At 44.9% G+C, this 14449-nt stretch overlaps 1 protein-coding gene across 2 annotated transcripts; it reads right to left on the reverse strand.

Annotated features, from left to right (window-relative positions):
• Positions 1-2446: 2446 nt before the first annotated feature.
• Positions 2447-12799, reverse strand: LOC147605267 (alpha/beta-Hydrolases superfamily protein). Of its 2 annotated transcripts, none has more exons than XM_086794262.1 (6): positions 12537-12799; positions 12400-12461; positions 12186-12321; positions 11539-11611; positions 3033-3098; positions 2447-2902 (listed from the first exon to the last, which is right to left on the reverse strand). In XM_086794262.1, the coding sequence occupies exons 1-6, from the start codon at positions 12698-12700 to the stop codon at positions 2675-2677; spliced, it is 729 nt and encodes a 242-aa protein (XP_086650388.1). In that variant the 5' UTR covers positions 12701-12799; the 3' UTR covers positions 2447-2674. The 2 variants fall into 2 exon arrangements, with proteins under 2 accessions (XP_086650388.1, XP_086650387.1); XM_086794261.1 differs by having other exon boundaries at positions 12174-12321.
• Between the last annotated feature and the right edge of the window lie 1650 nt (positions 12800-14449).

Below are 14449 nucleotides of genomic sequence, written 5' to 3' on the forward strand. Positions count from 1 at the left end.
GACCTTCATGGTCTTTGTATTGTGCATTTGGAGTCAAATGCCATTTTGGCCTTTTGTACATATTAATATAATTCTCTCTCTCAACCCGTGCCCCATCTTTTTCTCCACTGCACTTGCCTACCCTTTCTAGAGCACACAAACGAGACAGCATTCCATTTTTTGATTGGTGACATAGCTTCCACACCAACCAATCCCCAATGAGTTTTCCCCAACGAGTTGGTGTTAATCAAGAGAGATGTTGATTTTGAGATCGCCACTACTCTCATTGCCCAAGTCCATGGATCTCATCCTCAAGAAGTCAAGCTAGAGATTGGATGCTTGTGGCTTTTTCCCTCACCTCTCTATTCACATTTCAAACATCCCACTTTTGGGTAGGGAACCTTTTTCATGTGGTCTTTGATTCAATTGAAAGTGTTAGTACCTAGTCTAGTCAAATCATCCCCAAGATGTTTTTTATTCATGTGGGATGTGGAAACTGGCAATATCATGATGACATCATATATAGCTTGTAGAACAACCTAGCATAATAGTGAGACCAACCATGACTTCGACCAAGCTATGTTTTTCCTAGCAAGCCCGTAAACTTGAGGGAAAATCACACGAGCCCATATCCTCAGCCTCGGGGTATGGTGGCACACTAACAATGCCCAGCAAGGGAACGCAGTCCCTAAGACCAATAGGTAATGCTTTCTATGTTCAAAACCCACTTGTTGCTCTAGTGAAGTGCTAATGCCCAATTTATTTAAGCCCCATTGTCTTATAGCCTCTACAATGACCTACTCTTTGGAAAGAGGATGTGAGATGTAACTGGCTATGTTGTTTTATGTCTTATCTCCCCATGTGTCTCATGAGTTTCTCTGTATGTCTATGTATCTCATGTAAGCACAAGGTCACATATTTTTTATTCGCGTTCTAGCTGACTCGTTGGAAGTGACCAAATCCTTCTCATAACGAACAGCGGAATCTCCCTCTAACTTTATAGTGATCTGGGCAAGGACTGCATGCCCTTCTTCTTGATCTGATGCATCACGTACTAGCCATATGCATAGGTGACAGACTTCCTATGACCCATCTCTCTCTCTAGATGCCTGAATGTGAAGCTTGTAAGACAAGACCCTTATCTGCCTTGTGAAGATCCTCAATGCATGTGACATTTGTGTCCCCAAATAACACAGCATCTTAATGAAGTCGTTATTTGCCACTTCTGAGAAATTATCATGATACATGGTCGTTCTAGAGGTTGTGAAGTCATCAATATCATAATACAAGCTTACCAACTCCTTGTAAAGTGATGAACATAGATGAAGTGAGCAAGCCTTAGTCCACCCTCTGGACATCATGTGTATGTATGTGACCAGTCGAAATGGGACATCTGTTTGAAGCGGACAACCTTTAAACTCTGCTAGTGTGTGGAATAGAGGGTTGCTATGAATAAGGCATGAGCATCACGACATGTAGTCTCTCTTCTTGGCTCCATTCTAAAAGCATGAGATCTATTGCCCAAAAAGTTGTCCCATTCAGCATATACCCATGCTGATGGAACATATCCTCTAGCCAAGGGAATTGCTAATGTAGGTTGCATGGAGAATTTCAGGCTAGAAAAGACCACCCCCAAGCAAGTGTAAGTTTTCACTGTATGATCACCCTCCAAAGTAAAGACCCTTTTTTGTAGTCTCCCCATTGCTCGTATTAAAAACCATGGTCTTAGTTTTTCTAATGTGGATTATTCATGATGCCCTTAGTTTTACAATCTTGCTGGGCGAGGCTTCATGTAGAAATAGGTCGTAGCTTGAAAGGATGTGTAAGGTTACAATTAATATATCTGTACTTCTATCCAACTCAACAGCCAGAACCTAAGGTACCTCCTCCACTCAAAACACCAACTCACATCTACAGCAGTGGTCAATGCATGCCCTGCAAATTTCAGAACTGCCTGTAGTACCTATACAAGGGTTTCTAAAACACCTTATAGCACCTCTCAAAGCCCTCTGTTGTGAAAGTCTACTTTCACCCAACCTCTTACTCCAATCTATTAACTCTTCTGTCCACTCCCCCTTTCCTGCAAGGTGGGCTTCTATCAACACAGGTGCTCCAGCGAGAAGATATCTGTCCCTTAGGCCTCTTTGGTGAGCAACACCTTCCCCAACCCCTTATGTTTACCATGTTTGCACTCTCACCCGCGTGCTCAAAGTCTTTTGTCTTAGTAGAGAGTGAAAATAATCAACATTGTCAACATTCTTTACCTCTACACGTGGCACCTTCTACAGCCCATCTACCAGCAGGATGGAGACTGAGGGAGGCCTTGCAACATAATGCAGCTTCTCTCCATTTCCTTAGTAGAGGTATAAATTAGAATAACCATAACTACACCCTAAGTCCATGTCCCAAGATTTGTCAAGGTAAACACTAGTAGGTCCATTCAAGTTGATGAGACCATAGAGAAATGGTTGGTAAACCTCAATAAAATAAGGTTTATGAGAGGTCTTTTCTTGCATGCTTAGATGCTTGGCTTAGAGGGAATACATACATGGAGAAGAGGTGATCTTTCGAAATCAGTACTTTGATGCCCAGATAAACATCACGATCATCAAAATGGCCCATTGTGGGTTTAGAGAGCCTACATTAGTTTCTAGCTCGGTTGCCCATGGTAGACCAAGGACTTCTTCAGAAAACTTTATGAAGTCTTGTTAGAAAGACCAAGAACTTCCTTCAAAAAACTTTGAATGCTATTAACTGCCTCTTCCTCTGTTTTCTCTTGACTAATCCCACGTTCCTGTATGGCCTTCTTACTCATTTTGAAAGAGTGGTCCCCACCTTCAATGACATGAAGCTTGGTGAAACAAGCCATTTTGCTTAGCACTTCTTGGAGCTTGTTCAAAGGGCAAAGTGCATCCTTACTTCCCTGCAAGTGCATTTAATAGGGAAAATTTCATCCAAACAAAGCATGTATGGCATAGCAAACTCCTTGTATGTAAAGGACTCAATGGTGTGAATAGTTGAATTTAATTTTTTTTTAAAGGTTGTAAACTAACCTGCACAAACATAACTGGGACCCTGAGATCAAGCAGGGTCTCATCTCTAACAGCTCCACTTGTGCCCTGCAAAATTGCAGCCATTATGCTTCAAATAATCCAGAAGCCAAAAATAATATTTGCACTGAATTACATCATGAAGACTTGGTAAGCATTCCCTACACCTGTGCCACAGAAACCTTGCGCAGCCGAGTAAGCAGGCTCTCAAATTTACTTCCTTCTATATTATCAGACCTGCTCACTGTAGACACATAGCCTCTCTGATGCTACTTGTGCAACACAATAGGCCTTCATCCTTTCCGTTCATAGGCTTAAGCAGCAAATCTCACAGCTGCTCTTGATAAATGCATCAATAAGCTTACACCCCTAACGACAGCGCAAATGCCCTAGATCCCTCTTGCAAGTTCCCCCTATCAACAAACCCCACAACCCTAACGACAGGAGCTCAAATAAAGGCTAACTCATAGAAGTTCATGAACATGTCATGAAATCGTACAGTGTCCATGTAGCTTGTTAGGCCAAGAGCCCAACACCGGACACCAAGGTGTGTGTGTTTCTGAACTCACAGGACAAATCTTGGCCCACCTTCAGATTCAGAGCAGCATGGGTACCAGACCATGCAAAGGCAGTCTGAAACAGGCGGCTCAGATGGGGCACCAAACAGGCCGTACAAATCATGCATCACATAAGTGAGTGCCTGTTACATGCACTGAGCTTGATCGTGATAACGCACAACAGGGCCTTCTTTATACCTTTATGTGGTGAGAATCTTTAGCATCAACTTTAGAGAGTAGAGAGAAGAGAATCAGAATGTAGAAGACGACACAGCATTAGGTCCCAATACCCACTGAAGGGCCCCCCCCTACAAGCGGGAGTATTTGCTTATATTATTCTTTGGAGAAATGCTGTACAATGCTGAGTACAAGTGATATGAATGCCCAACGCAAGGACGAGGAAGACCGTACGTCGGCTGAGTATCCACCTAGTCCGAGGCTTTGCTGAAGACTCTTCTCGCCACTGGTGCAAGTCCAGATAGCTGTAGGAAGAGGAGCTTCCTTGTTGCCTGGAGTTGTTAGGATGCTGAATTCTGCTGAATACCTGAATATTTTGATGGGGACTGAAACACCCCCATTTATATGGCTTCAGGGCTGCAGTCGGCTGAAAGAGGACTGTCAGCCTGCTGACAGTAAACAAAATATGCTATTTAATGCTGCGCACACTTTCCCATGCAACTGGCCAACTGATGCTGCTGTGCCCGACTGGTATTAAATGCTGGCCAACTGATATTAAATACTGGTCGACTGATATTAAATGCTGCTGCCCAACCTGGTGTCAATGCTGGCCTGGCCGACTGTTGCCAAGCCCACCAAAGGGGCTACTGACTGCTTGTCAAGGGCTTGGTTACCCTTAGCAAGGCTAGCCCAGGTTGGGCTGCCTTGGGGCTGGCCCCCTTCTATGTGAGATGATCCTAAAAATGCCCAAGGGCTTGGTTACCCTTAGCAAGGCTAGCCCAGGTTGGGCTGCCTAGGGGGTGGCCCCCTTCTATGTGAGATGATCCTAAAAATGCCCAATAATGCATCTAATGCTAAGGCTGACAAATACATGCTCCTGAATGATGCTTTCTCCAAGTGGGTCGCGGAGCCTGCTGCTGCTACTGGGGCTCATCTCCAACCTTAGGCTCAACCTCTAGAACTAACTGAGGCTGGCTAGTTGGAACAATAGCTTGGGAATCATCCTCATACTCATCTAGTTCTCCAAGAAGTAGTGGCTCCTGTCATGTGCACAGTGTGTGTACACAGTGTGTATCTACCGTGTGCTACACACACACAAGACTAGCTTCGAGATTTGGGAAAGCTTGGAGCTAGGCAGACTGATTGGCGAGCTGAGTTAGGGATTGACTAACGGACGGGCACCCAAGTATGGACGGGCAGGCGCCCAAGTGTGGATGCCCGATGACCGGCCAAGAGCCTATAAAAGGGTGGCCAAGGTTAGTCATTAGTCATATAGAGTCTCGCATCATTTGTGAGAGCTCTATGGTCTGGAGCCTGGATTTAGTGCAGACGTGCACCTGCTTTACGCAGCCAAGACAGGCAGCAGTCTCGAGGCCCGCGAGGGTAGCTTCGTGGTAGTATGGGACGTCACGAGGTAGAGATTGGTCGATACGTCAACCTAGTTAGCTCAGCTCATGGCTCGGTGGGGACAACCAAGTCTGTGGGCTTGCCCACGGCTGTCATGGTTGGGTCGTGAGTCAGGCCTGCATCCCCCCTCTTGTTTTGTTTTGTTTGTTTGCAGGTTCGAGTCTAGTACCAAGAGCGTTCTATGAGGAGATGGTGGGGATTTGATAGCTCCTCAACACTGGAAGCTGGAACATGCTCATCAAAGACAACATCTCTACCGACAACAAGCTCATTGCGCTATGGGTCATATAACATGTAGCCTTTGGAAAGAGAGTTATATGCCACAAATACAAGCTTCTGGGACTTTGAGTCAAGCTTCCCCCTCTGCTTCTTTGGAATGTGAACATAGGTATCACTCCCAAAAACACGAAAATGGGAGATATATGGTTTCTTGCCAAAATAAGTCTCATAAGGAGCCATCTTAGGTACTAAAGTCATCGGAGATCAGTTGAGGGTATGGATAGCCGTAGCCACTCTCTCCCCAAAGTGGACGAGAAAGATCACGATGCTCCAACATCATCCTCGCTATCTCCACCACAATCCAGTTCTTACACTCAACTACTCCATTCTATGAAGGTGACCCTGTATTGGCGAGCTCCCGCTTGATGCCATGTTTCGACTTTCCACACACAAGCATTAGAAGAAAACTCCCCTCCTTTGTCAGCCCAAATAGTCTGCACCTACAATCCAGACTTCTTTTCCACCATAACATGCCACTCCTTGAACCAAGCAAAGGCTTGCCGCTTGGTCCTTCTGGGACAGACAATAAACCCATGTGAACCTACTACAATCATCCACAAGCAGCATGAAATACAAGGAACCTCCCAAAGATGGGAAGTCACGCAACAACAACAACACGCACACCACCCTAGGGCACTGAGCAACGTCGACAGCTCGACTCCCATCTCCCAACCGTTGCTCCCTCCTAAAACCCGGTCGGAGGAGATACTTGTGAAGGAGAAAGCACAAGCAGAAGCATGAACAATAAACATATGAGAGAGTGCAAAGAAGATAGAGAGAGTTGGAAAAGATCACCTTTTATAACAACAAGAAAGCTTTACAATGGCAATGGCCAACAACTGAATGTTGAACTATGTGCAAGTGGATTGGATGATGAAGTGAATAAAGAGAAACTCCTTATATAGTGCCTCAATGAGTTGGCCGACTGCTCACATCACAAGCAGAAGCATAAACAATAAACATATGAGAGAGTGCAAAGAAGATAGAGAGAGTTGGACAAGATCACCTTTTATAACAACAAGAAAGCTTTACAATGGCAATGGCCAACAACTGAATGTTGAACTATGTGCAAGTGGATTGGATAATGAAGTGAATAAAGAGAAACTCCTTATATAGTGCCTCAGTGAGCTGGCCGACTGCTCACATCACAAATAAATAGGAGAAATAGAATAAAATGTCAAATAAATAGTAGAAGCCCCAGAACACTGAGATGCACAATTCTAACACCCCCTCTGCACTCTGCAGCTCATAGTGTGCGAGAGTTGAAAGAAGATAAGTCGATGAAGATGCAACCATGGACCATCCAGCATCGCGAATACTGGAATCACCTCGGAGAGAGCACCCACCAACTTGTTTCCTCGAAACAAGATGCCACCACGAACAGCAAGGAACTTTGCTTTGCCACAAATTCCTACACAAGTGTACAGTGAACTCCAAAAATAGATGATGAGTTGCTCGATATACCGCGCCCATAATCACCAATAGTGGACAAAACACATCACATCCCAAAAGCCTCGAACAATGAACTTGAAACAGATCCAATTCATAATCTCTGCTATATCAAAGATAACCATGTCCTGCCAGATGTCTAATGCTTGGAACTCCGAATCACGGTCCCCATGCACCAGTAAGTGGAGCTGTAATCAGCCCCTCTCCCGCCCACAAGCCTCTTCTGGCTGGAAGCACATGGAGGAAAACTGCATGTGTACTAGAGAAGCACACCATCTGGGGTCTCCTCAGCCAGAAGCGCCCTGGGAGCCCTAGAAGTGGTACTAGAATCTGTATCACTATCATGTGTCGTGTCTTTGCCTTTTCTCTAAGATGAAGCCTTGCCCTTGGTCTTGTCCTTCTTGGACAAACAATCCTTGGACAGATGTCCTCTCTTTCCGCAAGAGAAGCAACGACTCTGACCTTTCTTTTGAACTGAGAAAAGTGCTTGGTCAAATATGTTGACTGACACCTTCAACTTATCTTGTGAGATGAGAACGGACGACTCCTCCAAAAGTAGGAAGCTAAGATCATCAAAATCCAATTGGGTGGATGTGACTTGGCACCGCAAAGATCGAGAAATAACATCATAGTTCGGAGGAAGCTTGGTGAGATTAAGAGCAGCCAACTGAGAAGAGAACAAAGCAACACCCCTAGCCACTAACTGGCCATGGAAAACTGGCCATGGATAACCTTGGCCTTCATGAGAAAAGACTGCATGAAATTGCCTTCAAGAAATAACAAGCCGTAGAGCTGCACCTGCAAGGTAACTGTCCTCATCAATGAATCTCATGCAAAAGATCCTCCAACTTTGACCATACTTGATGAGCATGGAGAGAGTTTACATTGTTGGTGAGACCTCCTCGATAATGGTCCGCACGAGCACAGAATGCGCCTTCGAGCCCCGATTCTCCCAATCTTGCAATTCCACAGCAAATTCATCCTCCCCATCTTGAGTCCACCTCCTAGAGTTTTGAGGACGCTCGGGCTTCCTTTCAATGCCCTGAACAATGTCCCACAAACCCTTGTGCATGAACCAAACCCGCATCTGAAGCTTGCAATGAGCGTAGTTGGATTCTTTCAACTTGTCATCTTTGTTCGTACAAGGGGGAGCCATATCCACAACAGCAAAGAACAAATCTCAACTCTCAAACACTTCTCTCAAGTGCTTTCCGACGAAGCGAGGCACTAGAAACAATCAGCCCTCTCTCAAACCGTAGAGAGAAAGAGGCGGAACAACAACCAAACAGTCCAAGATCCATCGGGAACCTCCTACCAGAAGGGCAGGGACTCCTCGAGAAAGAAGAAAATGTACAACCACTTGTCTGGCAACTCCACATGCAAGAGAACTCACCAAATCTGATGCTAGTGCAGAAAACACAGCCACCACTCCACCGTTTGCCTCTGTAGAAGAAAACACAGCCACCAAAACTGGCCGGATAGCCTCTGTAGGAGAAAACGCAGCCAAAACAATTCAAGATCTGCCTCTGAAGAGCAAAACACAGCTTGTAGGGCTGGCCGACAACAACTAGAAGAGGGCTTGACCAGAAACGCAGCAAGGTACTGAAAACAGAGCAACTATATGGATTGATCTGTAGCTGGAGAAGTGATGGAGGCAAAACGCACAACAAAAGTGGGCAGATTTGCAAGGTTTGGAGCAGCCTGGACCTAAGGGTATGATACCATGAAGGAGAAGGCACATGCGGAAGCATAAACAGTAAACATATGAGAGAGAGTTGGACAAGATCACCTTTTATAACAACAATAAAGCTTTACAATGGCAAAACCCAATAACTAAATATTGAACTATGTGCAAGTGGATTGGATGATGAAGTGAATAAAGGGGAACTCCTTTATAGTGCCTCAGTGAGCTAGCCGACTGCCTCTAGGACTAGCCAACTGCTTACAAGACAAATAAATAGGAGAAATACAATAAAATGTCAGATAAATAGTAGAAGCCCCAGAATACTGAGGTGCACAATACTAACAAATTGCATATGGGATAATCCACCACAGCTTCCAGTCATGCGATAACCCGACAGAAGTAGCTACGAGAATTGCCACCTCCAACACTGTTGAGGACACTTCCTCCAATAGTGATCGTTTTGGCCACAATGGTTACAGGTCCGCTCGGCCCTCAAAGCATCACGCTCCAAGTCGGGCTTCTTCTCACAAGACTTCACCGATGAAGACTTCCCTTTGCCCTTGTTGTTATTGCAACCTTTTGATCGCTGGCCAATCAAGGCCTCAGAACCTCCACCCCGTGGAGAATTCGTAAACCGCTCTTCTTGATCCAAAACCATCGGCACAAGCTCCTCCCATGTGATGGTGCTAAGCCTCCCATTGGTGATTAAAGAAGAATAGAAAGCTGAGTACCGAGGGATAAGATGAGACACCAAAGTGATGGCCATATCCTCTGAAGATATCTCCTTCCCAGCTTGAAGAACCTCTTGCTAGAGCCTGGAGTTTGTTGATGTGCTCTTGCATTGTCGAAGACTTTGCAAGATTCACCACTCGCATCTACACTTCCAAGGAAATCCTCTTCATGGGTGATACCCTGTAATACAAAGAAGCTAAGTGTTCCCAAATCCCTCGGGCGAACATCTGTAGTTGATCACTTGGGGTGTGCAATTAAGGAAGATGAAAGAACGCACACGGGCATTGACACGATCCCACAATTGTGCTTGAGCCTCCCGCTCTTTCCTAGTAGATAGTGAAAGCTCCTTCTCCTCCAACTCTGGTCGTGGAACTCTAACCACAATGAAATCAACCAAATCATAAGACACTAAGACAGACTCCATCATTACCTTCCAGATGCCATAGTTGGTCCCGTCCAACAGTCAGTCCACCAAGAATGTCAGGAGGGTGGGGATCTTCACATGCTTCTCAACCATCTCGAGCAATCTGCCATCTCGAGGGTTCACAAGGTCTTGTGAAGGGAGGGTGGCTGGGAAAAAAATGATGAAGGGGCTACAACTACTATGGTAGCTGTCCAACAATGATGGCCGTCTTCTACCTGCTTCTCCACGTCCCGAACAGCCCAAAAATTCTCCAATCAGCACCAAAAAACAACAAATCCTCAAGCTCTCACTGTCTCCAAGCTTCAAGCCACTTGGGGCTCTGGTACCATGTAGGAATGCACAACGGAAATGAGACAAACTACTGTAAAAGAAAAATGCAGAACTGTAGGAGAGAGAGAGAAGCTGTATAAACTCTACTATATACACAGGATCCGGTACAAAATGGTGTGGGGGGCAAGGGTGGTTAAATACCACCCTGGGCTGCTGGCCGGCCACTGCAAATAGGCCGACAGCAACACACAACTGAGAAAACATCAGTCGGCCACCAAAAGCCAAGCAAAACATCAATCGGCCAGAGACAAATCAGGTCGGCCAGAATAAAACAGTCCCCCACGACCAGACAAAACAAGGAAAAACATGGACAATAAGGAAAAATGGAGAATACTCCTAACCGGGCGGACGCACCCACAATAGAGGCCCTCACTCCCTTCTGAGTAATATGGTAGGGACAGGAGCTGACTGCTAATAGCCTGAACCCCAAATTCATCACAAATGAGGAGGTGCCAGTCTACTCTCCTTAAGACTTCACACCCTTGGGGACACTATAAGAAAACTTGTTACACAGATAGTCTAAATGCACAGTGAATGATGCAAGATCATAGAAACATAATCAATTTCCATGGAGGAGAGTCTTTGGTCCCAAGCTGGTTGCTCCATACTTGTGAGGGCTGCTATTACTCACTCTCAAAGATGGTAAAGAGAAAAAAGGCATGCCCACAACATTTCCTCTGAATCAACACTCCTATTGGTCTCTTAGTGTCTCTTAGACCTCTGTTTCAACTTGCACTTTTTGGCTGAGGAGTCTACAGGCCCTTGCTTAAAGTACCTTTGCCTACTTCCTCATGCGTTCAAACTAATGTATGGTAGATGTGCAACATCCAACTCCCTAATGATTTACTCTCTCTCGATTGCCAGACTCCTAGGTTGAACCCTTTGACTTTGACCCTCCATTTGACCTACCCAACTCCATGTATCATCTTGCAAAGGACTCCCATCATTTATTCAACACTCCAGCATTTACCTCCACGTAGGTGTGGATTACAAGGAAATGCCAAATACCTTCCTCATGTGTACCTCAATCTTGGACATACACAATCACCATGTCAAAGCAGTTGACTATGCCTTTCTTGAAGATTTGAAATTGAATCTCAACTCCTACAAGGAAATTTATTTTGAAACCTGCTTTGCTGGTTCCACATGCTCAATAGAAGCTCGAACAACACAACACCAGCGACTCTTTGTTATGGAAACAAGAGCCAAAGTATTACTCAAACACACAACATGGACACAATGGGGAATAGCTTAAATGAAAATATGCAGATCAACCCATTTGACAGCTGACCTATGGCAGCCTTGTGTACATGATCATGCTCTTTGTAACCCAATCTGATATTTGCATCACATGCATCTTACATCACAAAAGATTAAATTTGTCAAGAAGATAATTAGATGAAGCAGACAGAGAACAGAATTAACAATGCATACAATAGTGGTACAAAGAATTGTACAATAAATGATTACCTTCAATGGATACCCCAGGCAAACAATGGCAGAAACCTCAAGTTCTCCTTGTCCTGCCACCATGCAGCTCACTCTGCCATCCATTCCCAAGTCCACCAGGCAATCAAAATTAAAGACCTTTACCAGGGAGAATTTCACATGTTAAGGGACCTACGTATGCTAGGTGCGCTAAAGTAAAATATTGTGTATGCTGGTTATGCAATAGTAAAATATTATGTCTGCTGAAAGAAAGTTCTAACTTATTAATCAGGCTATGAAACACAAAGTTCTTTTTCGGTTTTGAGGGTCAAAGAGATCGAGCATTGATAATCACAAGTCCATGCAGGGATAGATAGACGAACGAGCAGTCCCTTCTCACATGCATGCTCTGTATGAGTGCATGTTATGCACAAACGAGAGAGAGGGAGAGAGAGAGAGAGAGAGCGAGAGAAGGATCTTGAACCCACTTACACACGTGCACTTGCATACATAGAATAAATGCACTGAAAGAAAAAAATCGTTCTCTCACACACAGAGAAAGAGAGGGACACACAAACACACATCCCACACCGTGCATTTATACATTTACATGCTCGCACGTGTGTGTGTGTGTGAGAGAGAGAGAGAGACAGACAGTCAGACAGAGACACACTCACACACACAGAAACCTTGAGCCCATTGACTTGCCCACCAGCACCAAAGGGTGCCCATGGTACTCAGACTGTGCTTTCTTTATCTCGTCCAGATGAGGATTGATGAGCTTTTCTGCTTTAGGGGGAGCTCCCTTCTTTCCTCCAGCACAATCTGCGACCAGGCTAAGGTCTCACAACCTTTATACACCAAGAACCAACAACAAAATTTCTGCAAAGAGGGGGCACTCACATGGGTAGTCGAAGGTAACGACTTCTGCAGCGCCTGTGGAAGATGCAAGAAGCTTTTTCCATCTGCCAAAGGTGGTTCATATGAGCATGTGATAGGAAGTGAATATGCGCACACACACACACACGAGGAAGGGCAACCTGAGCATCCATTCCGAGGAGGAAGGGGCGCCCGCGCCGTGGGCAAAGACGATGAGCGGGGCCTTGGCCTTAGAACCGAGGTCTTTGCGTGCTCGCTTGGATGGCGGCAGACCACCTCCTGCCATTTTTTCTTTTTCCTCGTTTCGTTTCTTCTCCTTCACCATTTCCCGCCAAGCGGCTTCAACCTTCAGTACTGTGTGTGTAAAAATCCCAATCAAAACATAGCATGTAGCAATCTTATGAGTGAGTTTTTATCGAAGTTAGTGCGCTAAAGAGGAGGCTAGAAGAACCCATATTAAGCCACGGAGGGAAGGGAAGGAGAGTAAGTCTCGGGGCAGCTTGAGCCCCTAACGCCATATAGTCCTTTGAGAGAAGAGGACAATGGCACTTTCTCTCTTCAGATGTTTAATTACCAACTAGAAGAGGCTTGCAAGGGGATTCATAGAGAGGATGATACACAAAAGGAAGTTGAGGAAGTTGACATGGTACCCGAAACGTGAAAAATTGGGGTTTACTATTATGGCTATACAAAAACATAATCTTTTTTGGGCCAAAACTCTAAGGAGAGAGAGGTTTAGGGACTAGCTGGTAATGTATGGAGGGGTGAAGACTGGGTACAGTGGTGTTATGACTATTGCTAGAAGTGATTTGAACCCTACTATTTTAGCTAATGATCCTAATGATAGGATCCTTGTGGTGAAAATCCAAGTCGGTGGGAAAAAAGTCTAGATAGCTAACATTTATGGTGCTCATGATCATAAGATTAGGAGTGGGATGTGGGATTGGATTGTCAATTTGAACATTCAAGGTTCCTTGCATTATTTTGGGGGCCAATATGGTTGAGAGACAAATAGATAGGTGTGGGGGAAGCACCATTTTGATGGGTCAAAAGAAGGGGAAATGGTAGGAGCTGAGAGGGAAAATGGGGTTGGTAGATAGTTGGAGCTTGGGAGATTGAAGAGACAGTCCTGGGCATACCTATTTTAGCTTGCAATACATTGGCTCTTCCTCCAGGATTGATAGAGTTTTTTTTCAGCAGCAAGCCTCATGGGTCGCCCATCCTTTGAGGGTCTCTGTAGACTCTAGCACAGATATCTCTGACCACATGCCCTTGAAATGGGGCTGGCACTCAGCTGATTGGGAGGAAACTGAATTGAACCATTTCCTTACTAGGAAGTTGAGAGTAAATAATCTATTACTCAAACATGATCTCTATGTTGGGTATACTGAAGAAGCCATTGGGAAACTTAAAAGGAGGGGTATGTCTGAAGGGTCATGGAGGCTCTTTGCTAATGAGATGCAAGGAATCATCTAGCAAGCTGAGAGCTGGAGGAGAGGAGGCAGGAAAGGATGAATTGCGCAATGCAGCTGGAAAGTCTATAGAGGAAAAGAAAGATTGATAAACTCACAGATGATGAAATCAATCAATACTTTAGATGCCAATCTGGATTGAAACAAGAAGATGATAGGTGTGCTCGAGGGGACGAGAACTGGGATAAAATGGAAAACCTTCAACAATAAAAGGGAGAAACATTAGGGAAGTGGTGGGGAGGATTTTAGATGAGAGTGGGCAACAGCTCGAGAATATTAAGCAGATTCCAAAAAAGTGGGTAGATTTTCTTGGCTCCACCCTTAGTTTGAAAGAGGATTGCTCTCACATGGGGTTTCAGACGGAAGATAAATTGTTAAGGTTGATCAATCATAGTGTGGACCATAACATAGCTAGATGGTTGGAGAGGGATGTAGATATTGAGGAATGTTGGGTGGCTCTTTTGAAGTTTGGAAGGGACAAAGCTCCAAGATGGGATGGTATGTCTATGCCTTTTGGCCATCCCTGAAGGATATAGTCTCGGAAGTTTGTAAAAAGGCCTTCAACTCTTGCATTAGAGACCCATCACCCTTTTGACTATCAT

The sequence above is a fragment of the Cibotium barometz genome, chromosome 60, assembly GCF_041138505.1.
Source record: "Cibotium barometz isolate CiBa-2024 chromosome 60, ASM4113850v1, whole genome shotgun sequence".
NCBI lineage: Eukaryota > Viridiplantae > Streptophyta > Polypodiopsida > Cyatheales > Cibotiaceae > Cibotium > Cibotium barometz.